A 22,514-nucleotide genomic window follows, 5' to 3' on the forward strand; every position below is an offset into this window, starting at 1 on the left:
TTCATGGCCTGCTTGCTGTTCCACTTAGTACAAGAAAACACCACAATCCAACTTTTAACAGAGGCATTTCCATTTATACAGACTAGGTGGTTGGATGGAAATAAGGGCAGGGAATGAGACCACCTCTCAATCCAAAACCAATTTAGCTTACTTCAGTGTAATGGTTAAATTAAACCAAGTAGGTCAAGTCACTCCTAAAAGTCTGTTCTTTAAAATGGCAACTACCGGTAAGGTCCCCACCTGGCTCCTGAACTCCCACACCCATTAAAATTAAACCAAATAATTAACACTATACACTGCTGAAGACACGTAACAGGGCAAACATTTTTTTTAAAAAAAGCAATATTTAATAGCCTGGCACTATATGCCTGCATGACCAGTCTCACCGAATGTGCTCAGGGGTGAAAGATTAGCACCATTTTTTCTCCTTTTTGCTTCTAAAAAAATCTTTAAATTCTAAAGTAGAACACTTGAATAGTAATTAGTGTAGCCCTATGTTTCAATACTGTCTGAGAGCAGAGATGGATGGCATGACCACAGCTGTACTCTCCTCTCCCCTCTACAATCTCCGATCAGTCCAGGGCACCTGGAACATTAACTACAAATCACTCTAATTTGTAAGAAGACTGATTTATTCTCAGTAGCAGGAAATCATGAAACAGTCCCTTCACATTCAAACACATTTCATCATCATTAGAAGGGGAAAAAGTGATAATCCATACAAATGATCTGATACAAAACCAAAGCTGGGGCAGTACTGCAGATATCTGGAATATGAGCTCCTCTCTCTCTCATTGCCACCCATAACCATCTAGATATGTGTTCATTGACAAGCAAAATTTCAAGGTTAGGCTTTATTCTGAGACAGGAGGAATAGTGGTAGAAAAATATGTAATTTGGAGGCTTCCTAGATTCTCTGAACAGTCCTTTTGCCAGGAAGATAATATGATTGCCCTCTTCTAGCCAGCAGTTCACTTTGATGCAACCAAGCCAGATACTGGCAAATATTGCTCACCAGTTCATATGGGCTATTCATGTCTACCTCTCCAGTAATGCAACATCTATTCAGTCTGCCTTTCAGGCTTTGCTTCAAGATAGAAGGCATTAATCTCCCCTCACCTCCCCACCAGGGCAATGTTCATTCACCAAGAATCTGGAAACTTGCATCCCACAGTAAAAGATAATTCCCAGATAATTCCTGGCTTCCAATAAGCCTTCCATAAAAGCTACTGTCCTTACACATACTGCATATAAGATATCAAATTCTCATAATGCTGTGCTCTCCACCTGTTTTTTTTTAAATCTATCAATGCTGATTACCAAGATTTCCACAAGTCCTGCACTACCATTTTATAGTCCCTGTGGATTCATTTCAGAATGCCTGCATTCATGATAACACATAGTGACTCACACAGGAGAATTAGGATAGTTGAATGGGAAAAAAGAGCTTTCCAGTTATGATTTGATGTACCGGCTATTCAGCAACAATAGGAAGGGCAATTTTAAAATCCACAGGATAGTTAAACATGGTTGTGAGTTAACTTTGCGGGGGTGGGTTGGGGAGGTATGGGTTGAAAATATTCCTTAGTTTCCAGTTCTAAGTACACTTATCTGGAGGCTATATACTTTTAAATCAATCTGAATGACTTCCAATTATATGTATCTAGTATTGAAGCACCAGTGCAGCGATGGCACCTATATTAGATAACCACTTAAAGGCTAACATTTACTGTGTATTTCATTACCTGGATATCAGGGTCATGCTAAATACAACTGCTGCCAGTTAAACACAGGTCCCATGGAGTGTTTCCTATACACAATTTTCACGTCCTTTTTGAATTGCTTTAACGATGGCTTTGTGGGGAATAAAATCAGCCCCAATCCAACAGCAGACCACACTGCTTGTATTTCAAGTTAGAAACCCAGGGAAAAGCCCCAAAGGAGAGGGAGATTGTACTTCCAGGAGACAAGGAAACTCAAGCTACTCCCAAACATAACCCAGAGCAGTTCACCTTCATTTATGCATTACTGTCCTATCTAGTGGGCTACTTTCCTTCTTTGTCAAAACCAAGAGCAGCTAGATGTGAGAACTGAACCCTCCTGGATTTGTGCAAGCAATAGTTTCATCTGCAGTAAATTTTGTTTCCCCTTTCAATTGCCATCTTCTGCGAAGAGGAGGAGGGAGGAATCTCTGCTGACATACATCCTTGTAATGCGTCAAGTCATCTGCTTGCCTGGGGTGTATAAGGACTAATCAGCTCATGGTAGATAAATATCAGAGGTTAAAAAAATTAAAAATAACCTAAAAGTATGTTGTTGTACTCCGTTGCCCAGACTGCCAGGAGAACTCTCTTACTTAATCAAGGGGGCTGTCACAATTAACAATTCAAATGAACACAGTGCAATTTAACACACAGAGCAATCTGAAGCAGTACTGCCGTTCCTCAAGGTTCTCTCTACCCAACTGCAACTGTTAGTTTTGGAGCCTCAGTCCAACTGAACCCTCATTCTGAAGGAAGGATGAGGAAAGGCATGGGCCCTTGAAGTTCAGTTGCACTCACTGGTATCCCCCATCCCTCAGTCAGCTGGAAGGCAGACTTGGCAACGGAAGCTAGCATCATAAAATGGTGCAGTAATAGAAGTAACTGGACCAGGAAGAGGAGGCATCTGCCCCAATGATGTCATAGCCGTTAGTGGTAGCTGGAGGGCGGGACTGGTCATGCAGCCTTGTGTCAGGAGTAATGATTGTAGAGGGGCGGGGCATGAAGAGTGCCATTCTGAAAACAATGCTGACGAGAAGCCATGTATTCTGCATAACTGATTGTCACCTTCTCACTGCGGTATCTGAAAGAAAAAAGCATTGGGTCTTTAAAAAAATACATCTTTCAATGAAACAAAGTCAGCAAATCACCAACGGCTATATTTGGAATTCTGTTGTATCAACAAAAATTGTTTAACCTTTCAAATTATTTATTTCAATTCCAGCTTATTACGGACGAGGCCCACAATCCACAGGGGCTCAGTAGTCATTGCCGACTGGAGCCCTTCTAAATGGGTGCAGAGTGGTGGCAGGTCCTTCTCTTCACTGCCAGATCCCTCACTCACTCCTTCCCTCTGTGCTTGCTTCTTCTTCCTATTTGCCTAAATCTGCTGGTAGCAGAGGTGAGAAGCAGGAGAGGCTTCCATTTGCTCCCTTACTCTCTCCCTCCAGGCATAAGGAGCTGGAAGTGGATGCTGCATCTCCTCTTGCGGCCTAACCATCACACCAGTGGGCCCAAAAAGAAAGGATACAAAGGAGGAAATGGTAACGGATGGCAGAGAAAAAGAGAGCAGTCACCACTGCCAGCAATGGGGAGGAGTGTGTCCCAGTCAGCCCAGTAACCTGGGTGTGCATGTGTGTACATTGCCCAGGCAAAACCAAAGTTGGCTCTGGCAGCCAGTATTTGTTACTGTGAAAATTAAAAGCAAACAATGACTGAACAAAACAACAAGGTTTAGGCACCACTGTTGGGGGCAGTGAGGAAATTCAGAAAACTGCAGGATCTGGAGCACAAAGAGCAATCTTAAAACTTACCATCAGTAATGAAAGTAGTAATGACTTTAGTTGCTGACAACTACCAAAAGTAAAATATGTCATTTACCTGGTGAGTTTAATAGTTTTCCTAAAATCATTGGTAATTGGAGCCTTAAAACCACCTTTCCTGAGCAAGGAGTCTATTGTTTGAATCTGATCCCAATCTGTTAAAAAAAAGCAAGCAGCAGTGATCTAAATACAGGCTCATTTCAAGAAAAAGGGATAGGCTTTCAAAAGAGAGATAAGCAAGTTCAAATTACTGGACAAGTTCCAACTGAAAACAACAATTTGGTCAACAAAGTCATATGACATTTCCAATTATCCTATTTTAGTCATATATAGCAATCAAGTTAGTCACATATTCAAAGTAAGACACAGCTTCACATCAAACACAGTATAAATCCACTACTCTCCAATAATGGTGCAGTGTGGAGACCTGATTTAATGAATTACACTTTGGTCTTTTGACTCAATTCCAGGAGGAGATGTGATCCTCTGAATGGTGGAAGAAATGTTTTGAACAATTACAGTGGTGGCAACTGCTGCATTCTTCAACTGTTGTCCATGTTTGCAGCACAAAACCTAGTGCTGAGGGAGGATAGAAGGGTCATCTGATGTTGTGCTTGTGTGATCAGGTGAGGCTGAAGAGGAAACCCACATACAATGTTGGAAAAAACCTCAGAGGGGCAAAACCTGATTCAACAGTAAACAGGCATTCTTTATGACAAGGGGATGGGAGGAAGAACACCAAAGTCTTAGCAGTAATGAAGAAAATTGCTTAAGACATGGTTGGTCTTAGGGGAAAAAACATGTGCCATTGAATAAGTAAGTAGCACTTTACATTTTGAGCGTTTTAAAGGGCAGATTTTTAAAATAATTCAGCCATAGATAATTAATGGCTTTAGGTGACCTCCACATCTGCTGTATAAGCCAAAATCCACAATCCAAATCCTTATATTTAGACCACTTTCCTTCAGTGTAGATTGTTAAAAACTCACCTTGTTCCTTAGCAACCTCGGGTAAATATGTTGCTGTGCGTTTGACACCTTTCTCATTGATGAACTCAATTCTGATTCCATGGATTCCCACCTAGCAATGGAAACATAAAGTCAACTGAGACGTAGTACCTGTAACAATGCACAAAACATTTTCCAGCTGCCATGCATCCTACCGGCGGTCCAACCTTGTCAGGATAAAGGCCTCCACCTTGCTTCCATTTTTTGCATCTGCAATATCATAAGTCATTTCCAGGGACAACTCTATTGTGTACTGCAATCTCTTTTGGACCCAGAGGCAATTTCTCCAAGGCAGACCAAATTAATTAGTTTCAGCAAGCCCCACTATTTCAAGACGTAAAACATATGCCATTCACCTCATATGCCACTATAGCAGTATGGCCTTGTGCTTGTCACACAGAAGCAAGTACCAAAGCGTTTAATGAGATTTACTTTCATATAAATGTGCATAGGATGACCCTGAGCAGTACAATCCTAATCATATCAGGAACTTCGATAGGACTTACTTCTATTGAATTCAGTTAAGTGGAATTAGGATTGCAACCTTAGTCTAATAATTCTCTTCCCTTCTCATACGCTTAACTACAGCCTCTCCCAACCATCACTGAAGTAATATTGATATATTATTCCACTTGTGCATCCTTTGTCAGTCTTCCATCTTTCCAATCTCATTTTTCTAGCTATATAACCACAATCTTCTCTGATAATAGAAGAGACACATTACCATATACTAACCCGAACCCAAATGGTATGAGACAGTGATGCAGAGATCCAAATGCACCTGTTCTCACCTCCCAGTCCAAGTAGTCAGTGGCATCCTCAAAATTAGTGAGGAGGGAGACAGAGCAGAAAAGTTTAGGCAGCTCCTCACGAGTCAGGGGTGGAAACCTGCTGTCCTTAAGTGCACTAGAAGGGGAACAGAACACACACACACACAACCAAAAACAAGCACCATAAGGTTTAAATCAAGCATTTTCTTACATTTGCAGCTTCATTTCATCCCAGGACAAGGGACAGGGGACATCACTTTAAGTCAGAACAGGTTTAAACACATTACATGGAAAATTAAATAAAATATAAAATGGAACACCAGATATATCAAAGGTAGAGCCATGCACTAAGATTTCGGTCTATGACGATTACAATGATGAAATGGAAAGAGATTGAAATGCTTCCCCAAAACATTCATTTTCTGCCAATAACCCAGACAAACTGGATTCGATGCTAGTAGAGAATACCTTGCCTTAGTAACGAGCATGCCGTTAACCTTATGCAGGCTATTGATCACAATGAGGCTTCCTTCTGGCTCAAGTGAACTGACCACCTAGTGACGTAGCTGCCTATCAGCAGCAGGGCTGCTGCCTGCCATTCGGTTCTGCTATGCAGCCTTATGTCTTCTTCCAACCATATTCCCTTGGGGGAGGGGTGCGTTTGCAAAGTGGGTGTGCACCCTTGAAACCCCCATCATGGGTACAAACAATAAATAAACCACTAACTTACATTGTGCCTGTAGGTTATAGGAATCCAGTGCACTGCTAATCAAAGTACTGCTATAGCATGCTTGCATCCAAAACTGCTACTTTACAAACCATGCTTTGAAGATGGTTTTTCAGCCCCAAACAAAAGAATGCAGTGTACCATTTAACTGGAAGCCATAGTACAATACACAGTCAGCTACAACAGTGACTCCTCAATTCTAATTTTGGGTAGCAGAATATTCTGGTGGAGAACATTTGCCCGAGCAGCAGGATATACATGACGCTTCATACAAGACATAGGAAATCACAACATGGAGGCCCCACTGTGCCTGGTTTCCCATCAGACTTGAGGCAGTATGGATGATGTCTTTACCTGGTTAATGTGTATTCCCTGAGTCCTGAGTGAAGATTCATGGCAGAGAAAGTTCCGATGCAGCCCCGAAGTCGCTTGTCTCGCCCTGTCTTCCATGTCACAAAGAGTGGACTGAAAATGCACAACACAAAAACTCCATCTTCAAAATAATTCACTACTACAGCATTCCTGATAGGTGGCCATCCAGCCTCTGAGAAAACAGCTCATATTGATAGGAAGTTATTTGTTCAGGTCCTACACTCTGAAGTGGCAAAAGAAAAAAATTGCTGCACCTTCTATGTGATAACCTTTCAAATCTTTTAATATTACCTCTTAATAATATCTTCTCCAGGTTAAACACACCCAATCCCTTCACACTTAATTTTATTACAAATTAATCTTTGTCCACAAATGTGGAAGACCTTCCTAGCTACACTGAAGGTGGCTGTGAGGCCTCTCCATAATATACAATTTTTTTTATTCTCACACAACTAGCATATGTCTCAAATTTGTCTTTTGGGGGAACATGGTTGGGTAGGGGACAGATAATTCTAGTGACTCCTGGATGAAGCTGATTATCTGGATTCATTTTGATCTGGTTTCTAGTACGGTACAGTCTTGGGACAAATCTGCTTTTAGGACAAGGCCTTTACTGTAAGTCATCCTTGAACTCTGAACTGTTCAGTTTTCTTATCTTTGTCTTCTTTCCAAAGGCAGTACTTTTTGAGAGCTATGCCCTCTGCTGTTTTATTTGAGTATTTTGTACTTTAGCTTAATAAAGGTTGCTCTGAATAGATACAGATCCCACCAGTAAAAATACAGTAAATAATAAAGTCTCAAGTATTGGGACGTAGCCCCCACATTATCTCAACGAGGATAATTCAAGAAATAATCTTGCGGCACTTTAAAATCTAACAGATATATTATGGCATAAACTTTCACAGACTACAGTCCACTATCAGATACATGAAGTGTTATCCTGGATTGCAGGTAGGTAGATAGGTACACTTTCAAATCTCTTCTAGCATTTTCACATCTCTCTTTCCCCAATGCATACAAAATTGGAGGTAACTTTCTCTAACCTCAAGTGCTAACCACAGTACCAGTAACTTTCCCTATTTTGCATATAAAGCTTATACTAAAAGACCACAGTGTCCCCTGCCTCAAACCTGAAGTACTTAAGTCACATGCAGGCAGTGTGCAGGATGACATTAGAGCGCAAATCGTAACGTTAGTACTGAGAATGCCTAACTCAGTTACTGCTCCAGCCACAAACCACTGAGTAGAACTTATAAAGCAGTATGAGCGGGGTTTCAAGTGGCATCTCATATGGAGGCTAAAAGAATATATGATGGGCCACAATGAAAGAACAACTCAGAATAAAACTTCTAAAATTACATCCATTTTTCCCCCTGCTGTGGTTCCAATCCAATCACACCTCCCCACAGTTGTTATTTGCCCCGGATGAGAACTGTGATTGGCATATCAGGATTGGGACTGTGACTTGGGGAAAGGATTTTTTTGGCTTTGGGCTACTGAGGCATTTGAGATATTTTCAGTAGCCTGGTTTGCACGTAATGCTAAACTATGGTTTATTAAACCATAACCTAGCATTATGTGTGAACCCTGGCTAGCAGCTTAACTATGGTTTGCTTACTGCCAACAATGATTTAAAGCTGTATTTTTTTTATTGGCTTCTAAACCTTGATTTGTACTAACTATGGCTTGGTGATATGTGTGAACCAGGCTTCCTCAACCTCGGCCCTCCAGATGTTTTGAGACTACAATTCCCATCATCCCTGACTACTGGTCCTGCTAGCTAGGGATCATGGGAGTTGTAGGCCAAAAACATCTGGCGGGCCAAGGTTGAGGAAGCCTGGTGTGAACCCAGCACCCCTCCTAAACCACTGCACCACAAATCCTCACCAGGCTACAAAGGCATGACATAAAGAGCAGCTGGGGGGGGGATCCAAACTTTGGAGAAACTATCCATGATTTGTTTGACCTACGGGACTTGTGGTTCATTAAACAAACTATACCTGAGTGTTATGTATGCACCAAATAAGAGCAATGGATCAAAAAATCAGACCTGGTTTTCCAAATGAACTTGCAAAGCTCTTGAGCAGATTCAGCTTTGTAGTTGAATCTGAACAAGTTGCAAGAATTGTGATATGCCAAAAAAATTAATAAGGTGCAGAATGGATAAAACTCTGGATATTTCTAAAATTAAAAAATTAGCAGGGAAACCCTATGCATGGCTGTTCAGATGTTACATCCCACTAACAATTTAAAGTAACATAATCCCACTCAGTGTGTACAGAAATGTAATCAAAATAATTTTATCTTTAAAAATACATTTCAATTATAGTGTTCCTTTTTTAAAAATAGCCTAGTGTATAAGTATGTGGACCGAGAACTCCAAGAAGTGCAAGCTGGATTTCGAAGGGGCAGAGGAACCAGAGACCAAATAGCAAACATGCGCTGGATTATGGAGAAAGCTAGAGAGTTCCAGAAAAACATCTACTTCTGCTTCATTGACAATGCAAAAGCCTTTGACTGTGTCGACCACAGCAAACTATGGCAAGTTCTTAAAGAAATGGGAGTGCCTGATCACCTCATCTGTCTCCTGAGAAATCTCTATGTGGGACAAGCTACAGTTAGAACTGGATATGGAACAACTGATTGGTTTAAAATTGGGAAAGGAGTACGACAAGGTTGTATATTGTCTCCCTGCTTATTTAACTTATATGCAGAATTCATCATGCAAAAGGCTGGACTAGATGAATCCCAAGCCGGAATTAAGTTTGCCGGAAGAAATATCAACAACCTCAGATATGCAGATGACACAACCTTGATGGCAGAAAGTGAGGAAGAATTAAAGAACCTTTTAATGAGGGTGAAAGAGGAGAGCGCAAAATATGGTCTGAAGCTCAACATCAAAAAAACCAAGATCACAGCCACTGGTCCCATCACCTCCTGGCAAATAGGAGGGGAAGAAATGGAGGCAGTGAGAGATTTTACTTTCTTGGGCTCCTTGATCACTGCAGATGGTGACAGCAGTCACGAAATTAAAAGATGCCTGCTTCTTGGGAGAAAAGCAATGACAAACCTAGACAGCATCTTAAAAAGCAGAGACATCACCTTGCCGACAAAGGTCCGTATAGTTAAAGCTATGGTTTTCCCAGTAGTGATGTATGGAAGTGAGAGCTGGAGCATAAAGAAGGCTGATCGCCAAAGAATTGATGCTTTTGAATTATGGTGCTGGAGGAGACTCTTGAGAGTCCCATGGACTGCAAGAAGATCAAACCTATCCATTCTGAAGGAAATCACCCCTGAGTGCTCCCTGGAAGGACAGATCGTGAAGCTGAGGCTCCAATACTTTGGCCACCTCATGAGAAGAGAAGAATCCTTGGAAAAGACCCTGATGTTGGGAAAGATTGAGGGCACTAGGAGAAGGGGACGACAGAGGACGAGATGGTTGGACAGTGTTCTCGAAGCTACGAACATGAGTTTGACCAAACTGCGGGAGGCAGTGCAAGACAGGAGTGCCTGGCATGCTATGGTCCATGGGGTCACGAAGAGTCGGACACGACTAAACGACTAAACAACAACAACAAAGTGTATAATGCAGACAAAAAACATGTTTGTGTTGAAAGAACCAAATTCAACAACATTGTAATATATTTGTGAGGAACAACTGAGAGACAACAAAGTACCAAGCCAGTTTTTGAGTTTACCAGATGTTTTCTCCAGGATGGATATTAAGCAAATAACAACCAAAGAGTGTGTGCAAGAAAAAAAAGAAAGATGAAAAAAGCTTGTCTAGTTTAAACAGATTTAAGATGAAATGGAAGTGTTCGTACTGGGATAGTCAATATGCCTGGCCTTTCTCAGTCATGTCAGATGCAAGAGCAAGGAATAGACAGAATTAGAATCCATTTATCAGGAGCATATGGGCTACATAAGGAACCCATACCCTGTGGAACAGCTGAAGGAACATAGGAAGCTATCTTATAACATGTCAAACCATTGATCTGCCAAGTTCATTACTGTCTATAACAGGGGTCCACCATCTCTCAGACCATGTGGTGGGCAGGACTATATTGGGGGGGGGGGACAAATTCCTATGCCCCAGAAACAACCCAGAGACGCATTTTAAATAAAAGCACACATTCTACTCATGTAAAAAGATGCTGATTCCCGAACCTTCCGTGGGCCAGACTGAGAAGGCAATTGGGCCGCATCCGGCCCACAGGCCTTAGGTTGCCTACCCCTGGTCTATAATGACTGGCAGCAGCTCTTTAGGATTTCAGGCAGGGAGTCTTCCCCAGCTCTACCTGGAGATCCCAAGAACCTTCTGCATGCAACTCCAATGCTCTACTACTCAGGTATGCAAGGAGTTCCAGATTCAAGCCGCTGATATAGCCTCCCAAGAGTCACTATTCGGAGACGTTCAGACTGGCACACCTGAGTAAGTGCTGTGTCATCCAATCAGGGAAAATCCTGAATTGATTGGCATAATTAGCTAGTTACTGTTTATTGTACCAGAGCTCATCATGCATTTTGCCCTCAATGCCAACTGACTGCTTCACTTACTGTAGTAATCAGGGCATTTGCAAACTCTGAGGAGCTTACCCACTATCTTCACTATCTTTGAGCTCAAATTACCAGAGCATGGAGCCATTACAGACCCTGAGCCCTAATAATAAGCCAACCCTTTGCAGGTCAGAGTTCCCATCTTGAGGCCAGTGAGAACTGGCAGATGGGATTACTGCCATCCACACTGACAAAAAACAAAAACATCTGTTGCTGCAAATGAAAACCTTTATTGCACGGTATCAAATATTTCAATTTACAGAAGTGACTTTTGAAAGAAAATACATATGGCTTGAATCACAATAGTCACAGCTGCTGGTCTTGCTTTAGGCTTCACTTGAGATCTGCATGGCACTGGGAGTGGAATATGTCCTGTTCTCTGCACCTGGAAAATCGAAGAGACAAAAGGAGAGCACTAAAGAATTGGTCAGCATTGTCTCTGGAGACAATGTGTAATAGGTGTTTGTGAGGAGGTGATTTGAGTGAGTGCTATCAATACCCTTAGCCATAAACCTCCCTCTGTTGGGTGAGAAAGTGTAGAAACTGAGACAATACCTACCTCTCTTTTAGGGAGTTACAACAGAACTGGGCACTGCATTTGTCCTCTTCCATGTGTCCAGGCTGTCATGATCCTGTATGACAAAAAGAATCATGAGCATGTGTTAATGGTTAGGGTCTGTCTTTCATTAATAGAGCTTTCTTGCATATGGGGGTTTCATGGCCACCAGGGCACCCCTTTCTGCATGCTTAGCCTTGTGCTTCTTTGTAAAGGTGTTTCTAGATATGACGAGAAAAAGGATCCTTCCACCGATATAGTTTAGCCAAGTTGCACTAGTTACACTTTGAAAAGATTCCCCTTTCCCCTTGCTTACCTCTTCAAGGTGCTTTGTTCTTGCATCCTTGGCTACAGATGAGAGGTGTTGTTGGCTGCTTGTGTCCTGAGGCGATATACCTGTATGGATTCTAAGACAACAAGTATCGGCAATGTGTTCTGAGACCAAGATGTTCGTGAAATGTGCTCCCTTTCTTTTATGTCAGGTGCTCTTCCTACATAGTTCCCATAACCAAAGTTCCCCCTCAATGCGGGAACCAGAGCCGTCCAACTCCATGCAGCAAATGCTATCATCTGAGTTATGTTTGGGTGTTAGATGCTGGTAGGGGTGTGCTGTGACTAAATGCAAACTTAGTCTGAATCCTATACTATGCCAGGGCAGAGTAGGGTAGTTTCTTGGTCTCCATTGAGCTTAATGGGTTAATTGAGTTATGACTGGCACTTCTTTGTTGGTGTAATCATGGAATTGCAGAGTTGGAAGGCATCTCAAGGGTCATCTAAGCCAAGCCCCTGAAATGCAGGATGTCACGCTGATGTACCTGTAGTAAGTACAGGGGGTGTTTAGAATTTGACACCACTCCTATCCTCCCATACCACCATTCAGTTTTGGCTCCTCCAGTGACAGAGATGCACTTGCAACGATAAAAGCACTGCGGAAAATGTAATAATAAGTTCAATGGAATTTACTCCTCGGTAAGTGTATTTAGGATCTTCTCTATTCCATCTTAAATGTTCAGTTGCAGACATGAGCTCTCTCATCATAATCACCAACATCTTCCTCCCTCCCTTTTGACTTAATATCCAGCCTGAAAAAGAGATCTGGTGAACCTGAAAGCTTGAACACTACCTTTGGGATATTTCGGCTGGCCTAATAAATTATACTACTGTAAGTTCAGGTATTACCCTGGAACATAAAACTTCATTCAAACAAATCTGCCAAGCCTATACTTAGAAATTTGAAACTGGAGCCATGACCCTTCATCAAACAAATTGAATCAACACTTGTTTTTAATGCAAAAAAACAAAGCCACACAGGGAACAGGTTTGACTTTTGAGGTCAAGTATTAAAATGATAACACAATTGGTAAAATGTTTTATTTAAATGTGTAGGATTCTCCTGGACCCAAGTACTAGTAAATCATCACAGGTACTACGATCTAGGAGGCATCGTCTGGTTTTTTAGGTTGGAAGAATAGAGAGATGTATTAAAGGAATGCAATGTCCAGCACAGTACAGCTTTATCAAGTGCTGAAAAGACAAGCTTCTCTTAAGTCACAAATATTCAGAAGGTTATTTCAAGTTCTAAATATTTGTGACTAAAAAGAAACCACCTCTTGCAACCAGCAATGTTCCCCAGGAGAGCACCTGAGCAATAAACCATGCCTTCCCAAACCTAGTGACCTTCTGATGTTGCTGGGGTATATTTCCCATCAGTCACAGGTAGCATGCCGATTGTAAGAATAATGGGTGTTTTAATCCAACATATCTAGAGGACACCACACTGAAGAAAGCTGAAATATGTAATGCTATCTCTCTCCATGTGATGCACGCTTTTTCAACTTAGAGGGAGAAGTCGAACTCTATGTAGTTGACTCTGTACAGCCTTATGTTTAAGAGACCAACTGTGCACACAAATAAGAGAGGCAATCAGGGTTGCCAGTTCAGTATCACGCTGCACATGAGTTTATCAGCTAGCCTTCACCAACCTGGTGCCTTCCAGGATTTCTATCAGCCCCAGCCCGCATGGTCAATGGTAAGGGATGATGGGAGTTGTAGCTCAAAACATCTGGAGGTCACTAGGTTGGGGAAGGCATTATGTGTTAAGAGTCTTTGGCCTTTAAAACAGAAAACAACACACACACAGTCTGACACAGCAGAAGCATATTACTCTCTGCTGGCTTGTCCTTGGGCAGTCTGTTTAACTTGGCTGCTGTATTCAGATTCCCACTACCGGGGAGGTGATTAGCCCAGCATTCAGTCAGCCTTCTTGATAGATTACACACATCAAAACTACAGGAAAAACAAAAGAAGTGACAGAGTGCACAGCTGGTGCATACTAATTTCTGGATAGATCCTGGATCAGATCAGGTTCCATTGATCAGCAGTCTAGAAGTGACTAATCCACTTCAAAGAGGCTCTAAAAGCACCATAAGGGTAATGGATGGATGATCACTTTGCTCCAAGCATGTTGTTACCTCGGGTTAAGAACTTTGCTTCAGGAGGAGAACAGAAATCGTGCTCCGGCGGCGTGGTGGCAGCAGGAGCCCCCATTAGCTAAAGTGGTGTCTCAGGTTAAGAACAGTTTCAGGTTAAGAATGGACCTCCGGAACGAATTAAGTTCTTAACCAGAGGTACCACTGTAATCCTTTTGATTGATCTTGAGTTAACTGCTCCAAACTTTGACAGATGGTAAGAAGCATTGTTACCCACCTGGTGGTAACTTCTGATCTTTAAGATGCCACTTCCTCACGATGCCCCTTTGTGGTCTTGTGTTGCTATTTGATAAACTATTCCAAAGTTTTGTTTCCCTCTCAACAGGGGTCTGAGTATGTACAGCTAGGCTGCACAAACAAAAAAGTGAATACTAAAGATAGAATGACCACATCCACTTTCTGTTCCTGTGCTAATTCTACAGGCACAAATCTCTGGAAGAGAAGCGAGGGCAAATCAGGGGAGCCAAGATGAAGGGATGGCTCAAACAACACAGATTTCTCACTCTCAAGAAAAACTCCAAATTCTAGGGCTGAAAAATGCTTGTATAGTCTAATCAAAAACTCTGGACTTTTACTCGCTGACTTTCTCTCTCTCCCCCACCCCCCTTAATTTCAACATACTACTACAATATGGCTATAAAAATTAAACTCAAATTCCTATGAATGTGCAGCAAACTTTGGATACTGCTCCTGAATGGGGAAGATGTAAGAAATGAGCATTTTTCAACACTAGCTTCCAGATTATAGGACCCTAAGGTAATGTGATTTTTCACATGTGATGCTACTGTGATAATGCTAGGTTTCAATGATCACCTTCAGAAATATATTTTTTTCTTTCTAGCTGCATTCAGATGATCATATCTTGGCTTAATAAACCAAACTATGAATAAAGCTGGTACCAATGCAAACAGCTACTTCCTTCCTTGGTGTTTCTGAATGCAAGGTACAAGTCTTCAATTAGCAACAGTGTCCATCTCTTGCAAATGGAAACTCCCACAACCAGGTTCAGAACAACCCAAGATCTTAAACCAACTGCCAACAAGAGTTTGATTTTCTGACTTGTTCCTGCCCTGGTAATCATAGTTTTACAGTTCAGACAAAATGAGAAACAATGGTTAACTGAAGATAACCACTTTCTGTTCAGGTACACCATAAAGGGCAAGTTGCATGCGTGGGTAAAAATGTTGGGCATATCTTGGCTTATTAACCCAATATATAATTGTCCAGACTGGACCAATCTGTCTATAGAGAATATAATGCAGGAAAAATGATCAATCACCATTTCCCCAGCAAATATATTGGCTTAGATCTCAAGTTACCAAGCTTCTGTTTTTTTGGGGGGGGGATTTTGGATCCCTTAAAATCATTTATCTCTCAGCACATTTTCCAAGAAAATAGAAGATTTAGGACCACGAGTCAAGACCAACCCTGATCATGCAGAGCCAGTGGTGGCTGGCCTATGGCTGGGAAGCACGATTTTGTTTTTCTTTTAAAAGACAGCTATGTCGGGCAAATACTCTTTACGAAAATAATAATGTCATGGTTCAACAAAATTCCAGTGAAATCTGCATTATAGGCAAATGAGCTAAATATTTGAAAAACACAATCTAAGCTAAGAAGTACTAAGGAGACACTAGTTATCTTTTCAAGGACGGGATGCAAATGCAACCACAGCTATGCTTCTTTTGAAATATCTGCTTCACCCTTGGCTTTAGCAGGCAGCCACATATTTTTTCTGTTGGAGACGCACAATACTCATATCACTCATACAACAAGTTAGAGCAAAAATCAGAATGGAGTTCTAGGGGAGCAAATGCCAATCTTCTTCATAATATTCTTAAAGAGCTGCCATTTAATAAGTATCAGGTATATAATGCACTGCATACACTGCATAACCTACGCCAAACTAAGCAAGGCTACCTCCTCATTTCACTTCAAACCTCTTCTAAAAGCTGTTTTCCTGCTTCCTGGTTCCCCAATTATAACCTTTAAACCAAATGCAACTTTTCTCAACAATAAAGAATATGCCGTGTTATAATGGAGCATACAAATTATGCTCTGCAAACGTGAAGATTCTAATTGCAACAAAGGAAGATATTGAATTTGATATTGATATTGTAAAGTGTATATAACACAGCTACAAAGTATCAGACTTCAGTATAAAACACTACCCTTCTCAGTTCTTTTAAGGGTGGAAAACAGACCCCTCTGATCTCAAGTCTGGTTAATACCGACTGTGGAGTAGCATTAACTATGGATAAGATGGGTGTCATGATAAACCTTTACCATAAGGCTTGCTTTGGCTGGAGAATTTGCATTGGAGAGGCGAAGGAGCATTACTGTATATCCTTTGGCCTGCTCCCAATCCCTTAACCTTCTTTAGTTACTGAGAGTGCTACAATGTCAAAGGCTCTATAAAATCCAGTGCTTGAATATGCGCATGCCCATTTTAAATGTTTGCCTAATATAGATCAGTCTACCTATGCTTCCACCATTTAAAAGTTTCATTTCAAATTTTATGTCATCCTACAAGCATCAAAACAGCACTGCAGATTCCTTCTTAACAGTTTACCTGTGTTCCAAATAGCCCTACAACATAAGAACTTTGGATGATGAATTTTCAGTTTCCCTCCCATGCCCATGGATTTACTCACTAGGGGTCATTGGTAAATCGAGGAAGTCTTGGCTGAGGGAAACCATAAAGATGACAGTAGAGTACATCAAAGCAGTAGCAGCACATCTCCGCTGTCACCACTAGGTTTTTGGTGCTGTTGGCAGTTCCATTAGGCCGGGCGAGTGGGCTCAATGCTCCTGAAGTGGGATTCATTCGCGTAATTGGAGAGTTTCCAGGGCATAAAGTCAAATCTGATACGTTCTCCCTTCCATTGCCCCCATCTGCATGCTGGTGGTTCTGAAGAGGACCTGAACTAGAGACTGGCACGGTTGTGGCTTGATTCCCGTGGCTGTGTGTTCCACTTCCAGACAATTTGGGTTTCTTTACCCCACAACAGCCTGCTGCCAACTTGGGCTCAAGTGGAGGAACACAGCGTCTTTTTCCCATCCTGATTCACCACTTGCTGTCTGGAGTACTGTAGAACCCTGGCAAAACACACAATATGCAACACATAGCATTATACTAAAAGAAAAGCAAATTATAAGGATGCATTTTTCCACAGTAAGAAAACTACACCTTTCACATTAAAAACCCGAGTTCCATAAAAAAGCTCACATATGATTGCACAAGACTGGAAAACTAAATAGAAAGCAGACCGATGTGCACAGTTATGAAGACATTTTTTTACAAAGGTCATGTAGACTTTATTTATGAAAAGGAATACTACTATGAAGTTTGCATGCGCAACATGTGATCCAATAGTTAAATGTAACTGCAGACCATTTGCGTGTTTTAGTACCTCATACAGCAGTAGGAATGGAGAGTCCTCAACCTGTACTATCTTTGGAATAAGGCAGAATGCTGCTAGATAAACCCAAGAAAAACATTCCAGATGTGCTCAGTGACATCATCACACATATAATGCTACAGTGCTACAAAGTGCTCAGTGTATGCTTGAATTTTAGTTTGCTTTCAACCTAGGGTTTCAGTTCACTTGCAAAACACTATGTCCAAGAAGACCTAAGGCACAGGGAACTGTGAAGTCTTCCAGATATTGAAAATATTCAGTTTAACAGACCTGGCTTTTTGCTAGAACAAAGGCTGCAGCCATTTCACTATCTTCTTGATGTGCACTCTTATAACTTAGAGGTTGTTCTTGCTATCCATCCCTTGATCACACCTCTCTCGGGAAAGTCTGATCAGCAGTGATAGTACAAGCTAGCCCCTATACCCACCAGCAGGAGACAGGTATATACTGGGGCAAAAAGAGTAGGAGAAAGCTCCCACTGTCATAAATACTTTGGAGGAAGAAGACAGTATGCTAGTCACCTCTCCTATGCTAGTTATTAACCTGGTAGAGTCTAGACCAGGCATCCCCAAACTTCGGCCCTCCAGATGTTTTGGACTACAATTCCCATCTTCCCTGGCCACTGGTCCTGCTAGCTAGGAATCATGGGAGTTGTAGGCCAAAACATCTGGAGGGCCGCAGTTTGGGGATGCCTGGTCAAGAGGGTGACTCTTCCTTTCTTGGACATTCCCATATGCAGGTCTACTGCTGCCAGCCTTTCTTAGGAATTAGTGCAATTTGCCCATTATCACTGAAATACAAATAACCACCAAGGAGATTGATCAAGGATTCCTCTGAGAAAACACAGATTACAGATAGAAATGAGACCTTCAGCCTTAAATTTTGAACTTTCTTGCATGTCACTATCTTAAATTCAAATTAAAAACTGAGCAGAACAATTTTCTCTGTTGGGTGTAGGCCTCAGTCTTCTTTACATATAGAGAATGTTGAAACCAATGCCCTTGCATTGGTTTGGGGCTGAAAAGTGTTAGTTATAAATGGAAGGTTATACAACAGCTATGAAAAAGGAGGGAGAATTCTAAAATTGTGGCTGCGCCTGTGTCAATGGCCTAGTTAGCATGCTGACCAGAACTGCCTTTTGTATGCAACACAAACCTAGGCGCATTTACCCCGAAGTCAATCCAAAGCATGCACAGAATGTATGATGTTTGCAAGGGAAAATTATTATTCCCTATGTGCAAATGGTCAGAAAGCAAATGTAAATGAAACTGGCTGGTGTATTTCAGATGCTAACATTTTTTAAATACCAGCAAAGAGAAAGAAACAATTTAACAATGAACCACCTATTCAGTTCTTTTTTTAATCCAACAATTAACTCACCATCCTATCCCCACCTGACTGCAGCCACCTCAGCATATGGAAAAAGGGTTTAATAGGCAGCAATTGCTTGTAACATTACATCAAATAATTTTATTGCTTTGCTAATTATTGGGTTGAACACCCTATTTCATCTCCGTTTGAGCTCTGTTATTGAAAGAGGGCTGCAAAATATATAGGGTATTATCTAACTATGAGCATCACTTTGGATCTGGGTGGCAATTGTTTTTTTTTAAAAAAAACAAGCTTAGGGGTTGGGGAGGGGGTGCAGAAAGAATACAGTAACATTGGAGGTTGTAAGGTGGGTAAAGATCTCCCCTTTCACCATGCTTTTTGGTAATACCAGTCACCAGTATTCACAGCATCATTGTGCCATAAGTTTCAACATATTATGCTTGAGATAATACTTACTGAAAGCAGAAACCTTGTATTGCCAAGGGGTAGATGAACAGGTGGAAAGGGAAGCTATTTTATATCTGGAATGAATTTTCTTTTCTCACGGCCCATTCCTGTTCCCCAAATCTGGAAAAAACATTCAGGAAAAAGGGCTATAAAATCATATCTAGGCAAGGTTAAACACTGAACTAAGAGCTCAGCTACTAGGCTTATAAATGCACTACCTCATTGCTAGTGAAATAGATGGAAAGAGGCATACTAGGTTAACACAGTCTATGAGACACAAAGTAAATGTGGGCTTTTCTATCTTCTGTTCTTGACCCCAAAGTCCATCTTACTCCTACTATGAGATGCACTCAGAGAAATTATTGCTATGAAACCATTGAAAAACAATGTTACTGTATTTCCTTATGGAGTGGGGGAACTTTTGTACAGATAGTGTACAAAAGATAGTGAAAGAAGCAAAATGAAAGAGCTAATACAGAAAGAAATGGTGTACTAAGTAGGAGGTATTAGGAATATCCTAGAACTATTAGGTGCAGGGTGCTTGGGCCTTATTTATTAAAATATTTATATACTGCCTTTGGCAGAGGCATCTCAATGATATGTACAACAATATAAAATATTATACAAATACAATCAAAATCATATATAAGAACATCATTATAGAATCTTATAATGGCTGGCATCAGTAGCCAGCAAATGCCATGGTAAGCAAAGTTTTCAGCATGTGCCAGAACTGCTTTACTGTTGGCATGTGCCTTATTTCAGGGTGGGGGATGGGGAGAGACCATTTCATAGTGTGGCACTATAGAAAACATACACTTCCTCTTTGATAACAAATGGATGCATGTTGGCATAACCAGGAGCACCTCTACAGATGATCATCATGACCAGACATGTACTGTCATCTTAGCTCACTTAGTTTTAAGACCACACTGACACTGAGATAGAATACACCAGCATGGCAAATTATCTCCTCTAGCACATCAGCCACATTTGCAGAGAAGATAAAACAAGGGTACTCTGCTCTGGTGAAGCTGAATAAAATGTTGAAGCCATCTCCAAGTATGAGATCCAACTATTTCACTATTTTAACTCAGACATATACAAAGCTGATGGCACTGATAGCGTTAGAAGGCAGATTATATAGATAAAATGATTAGCAACAGAAAGACACAGCAAAGGGTAGACACACTTATTGGAGTAGTCGATGGGGGCAATACCAGCAGTCGAATGTCTTATAGAAATAGTTTCAGAAAACCATCAGAGCAAGCATATATATTCCAAAATTTCCAATGAACTTTACTTCCTAATTAAGACCACAGTCCTATGCACCCTTATCTGGAAGCAAAAACCCAACTGGCCACAGCAGGATGGTACAAATACACAGGACCTTATAGCAAAGGAATATAAAAGACTACAACCTGCAATCGGGAAAAAAAGACGCTAGGAACCAAGTTCCACTGAACTGAAACGGGGCTTATAGCTGGGTAAACCTGTTTATGAGCGAAGAGACGACCTACGTGACTGTACTGAATGCAAGAGGAGGACGTGACTAGCCCTGTTCCATAGCATTTCCGCCGCCGTAACAAGGTATTATGTCTCATTTATCCTCAAAACAGATGTACAAGGATAGTCAGGCTTGCCCAAGGCCACTCAGGCGGGTGAACCGAGAATTTGAACCGGGTCCAAGCCCCGGACTGTAGCCGCTGCACCACGCCGGGAGTGGGCAAATAAGTAGGGGGAAAGCAACAAAGCGGGTCCTGGAAATGGGGGGGGGGGGGGGCTGCCGAGCAGGACGCGAGGAAGATGCGGGAGGGGGAGAGATAAGAGGGACGCCCCAGAGTCCAGACCTGAAGAGACAAGGAACGAGAGCGGCGCAAAGGAGAATGAAGCCCGGGGGGGGGTTGAGGGGAATATGAGGTGAGCCCGCAAGGGGGGGGTATCTGAGCAGCCCCCCCCCCGCTCCGAGGCTCCTTCGCACAGAGGACGTGAGAGCCCCCACCTTCTCTCTCCCCGGAGCGGAGACGGCTCCCTTCCCCAGTTCGCCGTTTCAGCCCAACCAACGCCGTCGCCACCAGCGCTGCCGCCGCCGCTCCTGCTCTTGCCTCCCCGCCGCCGCCACCAGCGCCGCCGCCGCCGCCACCACCTCGACTGCCCCGCGCTTCATGGAGCCATGGGCCGAGGCGGGCGAGAGCCGGAGAAGTGGACCCAGCGGGGCAGGGGAGGACAAGGCGGCCCGGGGGCGGGGGGAGGGGAAGGGGGAAACCGCACAGCGAAATCGGAAGAGGAATCCCGGGCTCGCCGCCGGCTACACAGGGAGCTGAAGCAAGGCGGCACAGAGAGCAGGTCCTCCACTATCCCGGCGGCCCCTTCGCCGAGTGTGAGGTAATGGGGGAGGAATGTGCACGCCGATCCGCCAGCCTCCCGTCCGGCCCCGCGAGGACCATAGACGCAGCGGGGAGCGCCTCCTACAAAGAAACCATAGAGCCTAGGGAGCAGAGGGACTTCCGCCCGCTGACGCCTGATCCGTTGGAAGGGGGGAGGTCATGTGAGACCGTGAAGGCGCGAAAGAGACCAATGGAAATAGAAGCCGCCTCTCCTTCCTCCCTGCCCCGTCTTCGGAGCGAGGGCCAGGGGGGGGGGTCTGAGTAGGTCACGTGACTTTACGTGCCACCGCCCCCCCCCCGCGCCAATCGGGTTATTTAGACGGAGAAGGCAGCGCGAGGCACAGGGAGTTTTATCATTTGCTTAAGAAATTCGATGTCTTTCTCTATGGGTTAGAAATGTCGCCTGGGTTCTGTTGTTCATAGCGAGGCTGCCGTGTACTTCTGAAGCCCAGACGCCTTGAGTCAGGAGAAGGTTCAGTTGAGGTCAAGGGGAATTGGTCTCCCGCAATTGTGCTTCAAACTGCAGTCTGAATAGGCACTCCAGTGCGGTGAATGGTGGTTGTCTGCTGCAGGCAGGAATATCTCCACATACACACACACAGAGAGAGAAGAGAGATGAGAGATTTTTAGCAGCTTGAAAGCCAAAAGATTTATCGATTGATTTATTTGTAAACAAACAGCCAAGGCAGCGCACACTAAGAATTAAACGAATCGTAGAAATGTAGGGTTGGAAGGGATCCCGAGGGTCATTATCTAGTCTAACCCCTGCAATGCATGAATCTCAAATAGATCATACATGACCGATGGCTATCCAACCAGTAATTAAAAGCCTTCCATAGCTGCCAAGTTTTCCCTTTTCTCGTGA

The 22,514-nt window shown here is 42.6% G+C and overlaps 1 protein-coding gene across 2 annotated transcripts; it reads right to left on the minus strand.

Moving 5' to 3' along the window:
* Positions 1 to 1,664: 1,664 nt before the first annotated feature.
* On the minus strand, positions 1,665 to 21,880 carry AMMECR1L (AMMECR1 like). Of its 2 annotated transcripts, XM_035132717.2 has the most exons (8): positions 21,265 to 21,880; positions 19,272 to 19,382; positions 16,716 to 17,160; positions 6,442 to 6,552; positions 5,382 to 5,496; positions 4,573 to 4,663; positions 3,642 to 3,738; positions 1,665 to 2,844 (listed from the first exon to the last, which is right to left on the minus strand). In XM_035132717.2, the coding sequence occupies exons 3-8, from the start codon at positions 17,120 to 17,122 to the stop codon at positions 2,733 to 2,735; spliced, it is 933 nt and encodes a 310-aa protein (XP_034988608.1). In that variant the 5' UTR covers positions 17,123 to 17,160; positions 19,272 to 19,382; positions 21,265 to 21,880; the 3' UTR covers positions 1,665 to 2,732. The 2 variants fall into 2 exon arrangements, with proteins under 2 accessions (XP_034988608.1, XP_034988609.1); XM_035132718.2 differs by having other exon boundaries at positions 1,665 to 4,215.
* Positions 21,881 to 22,514: the final 634 nt, after the last annotated feature.

Source organism: Zootoca vivipara, chromosome 5 (assembly GCF_963506605.1).
Source record: "Zootoca vivipara chromosome 5, rZooViv1.1, whole genome shotgun sequence".
Classification (NCBI taxonomy): domain Eukaryota; kingdom Metazoa; phylum Chordata; class Lepidosauria; order Squamata; family Lacertidae; genus Zootoca; species Zootoca vivipara.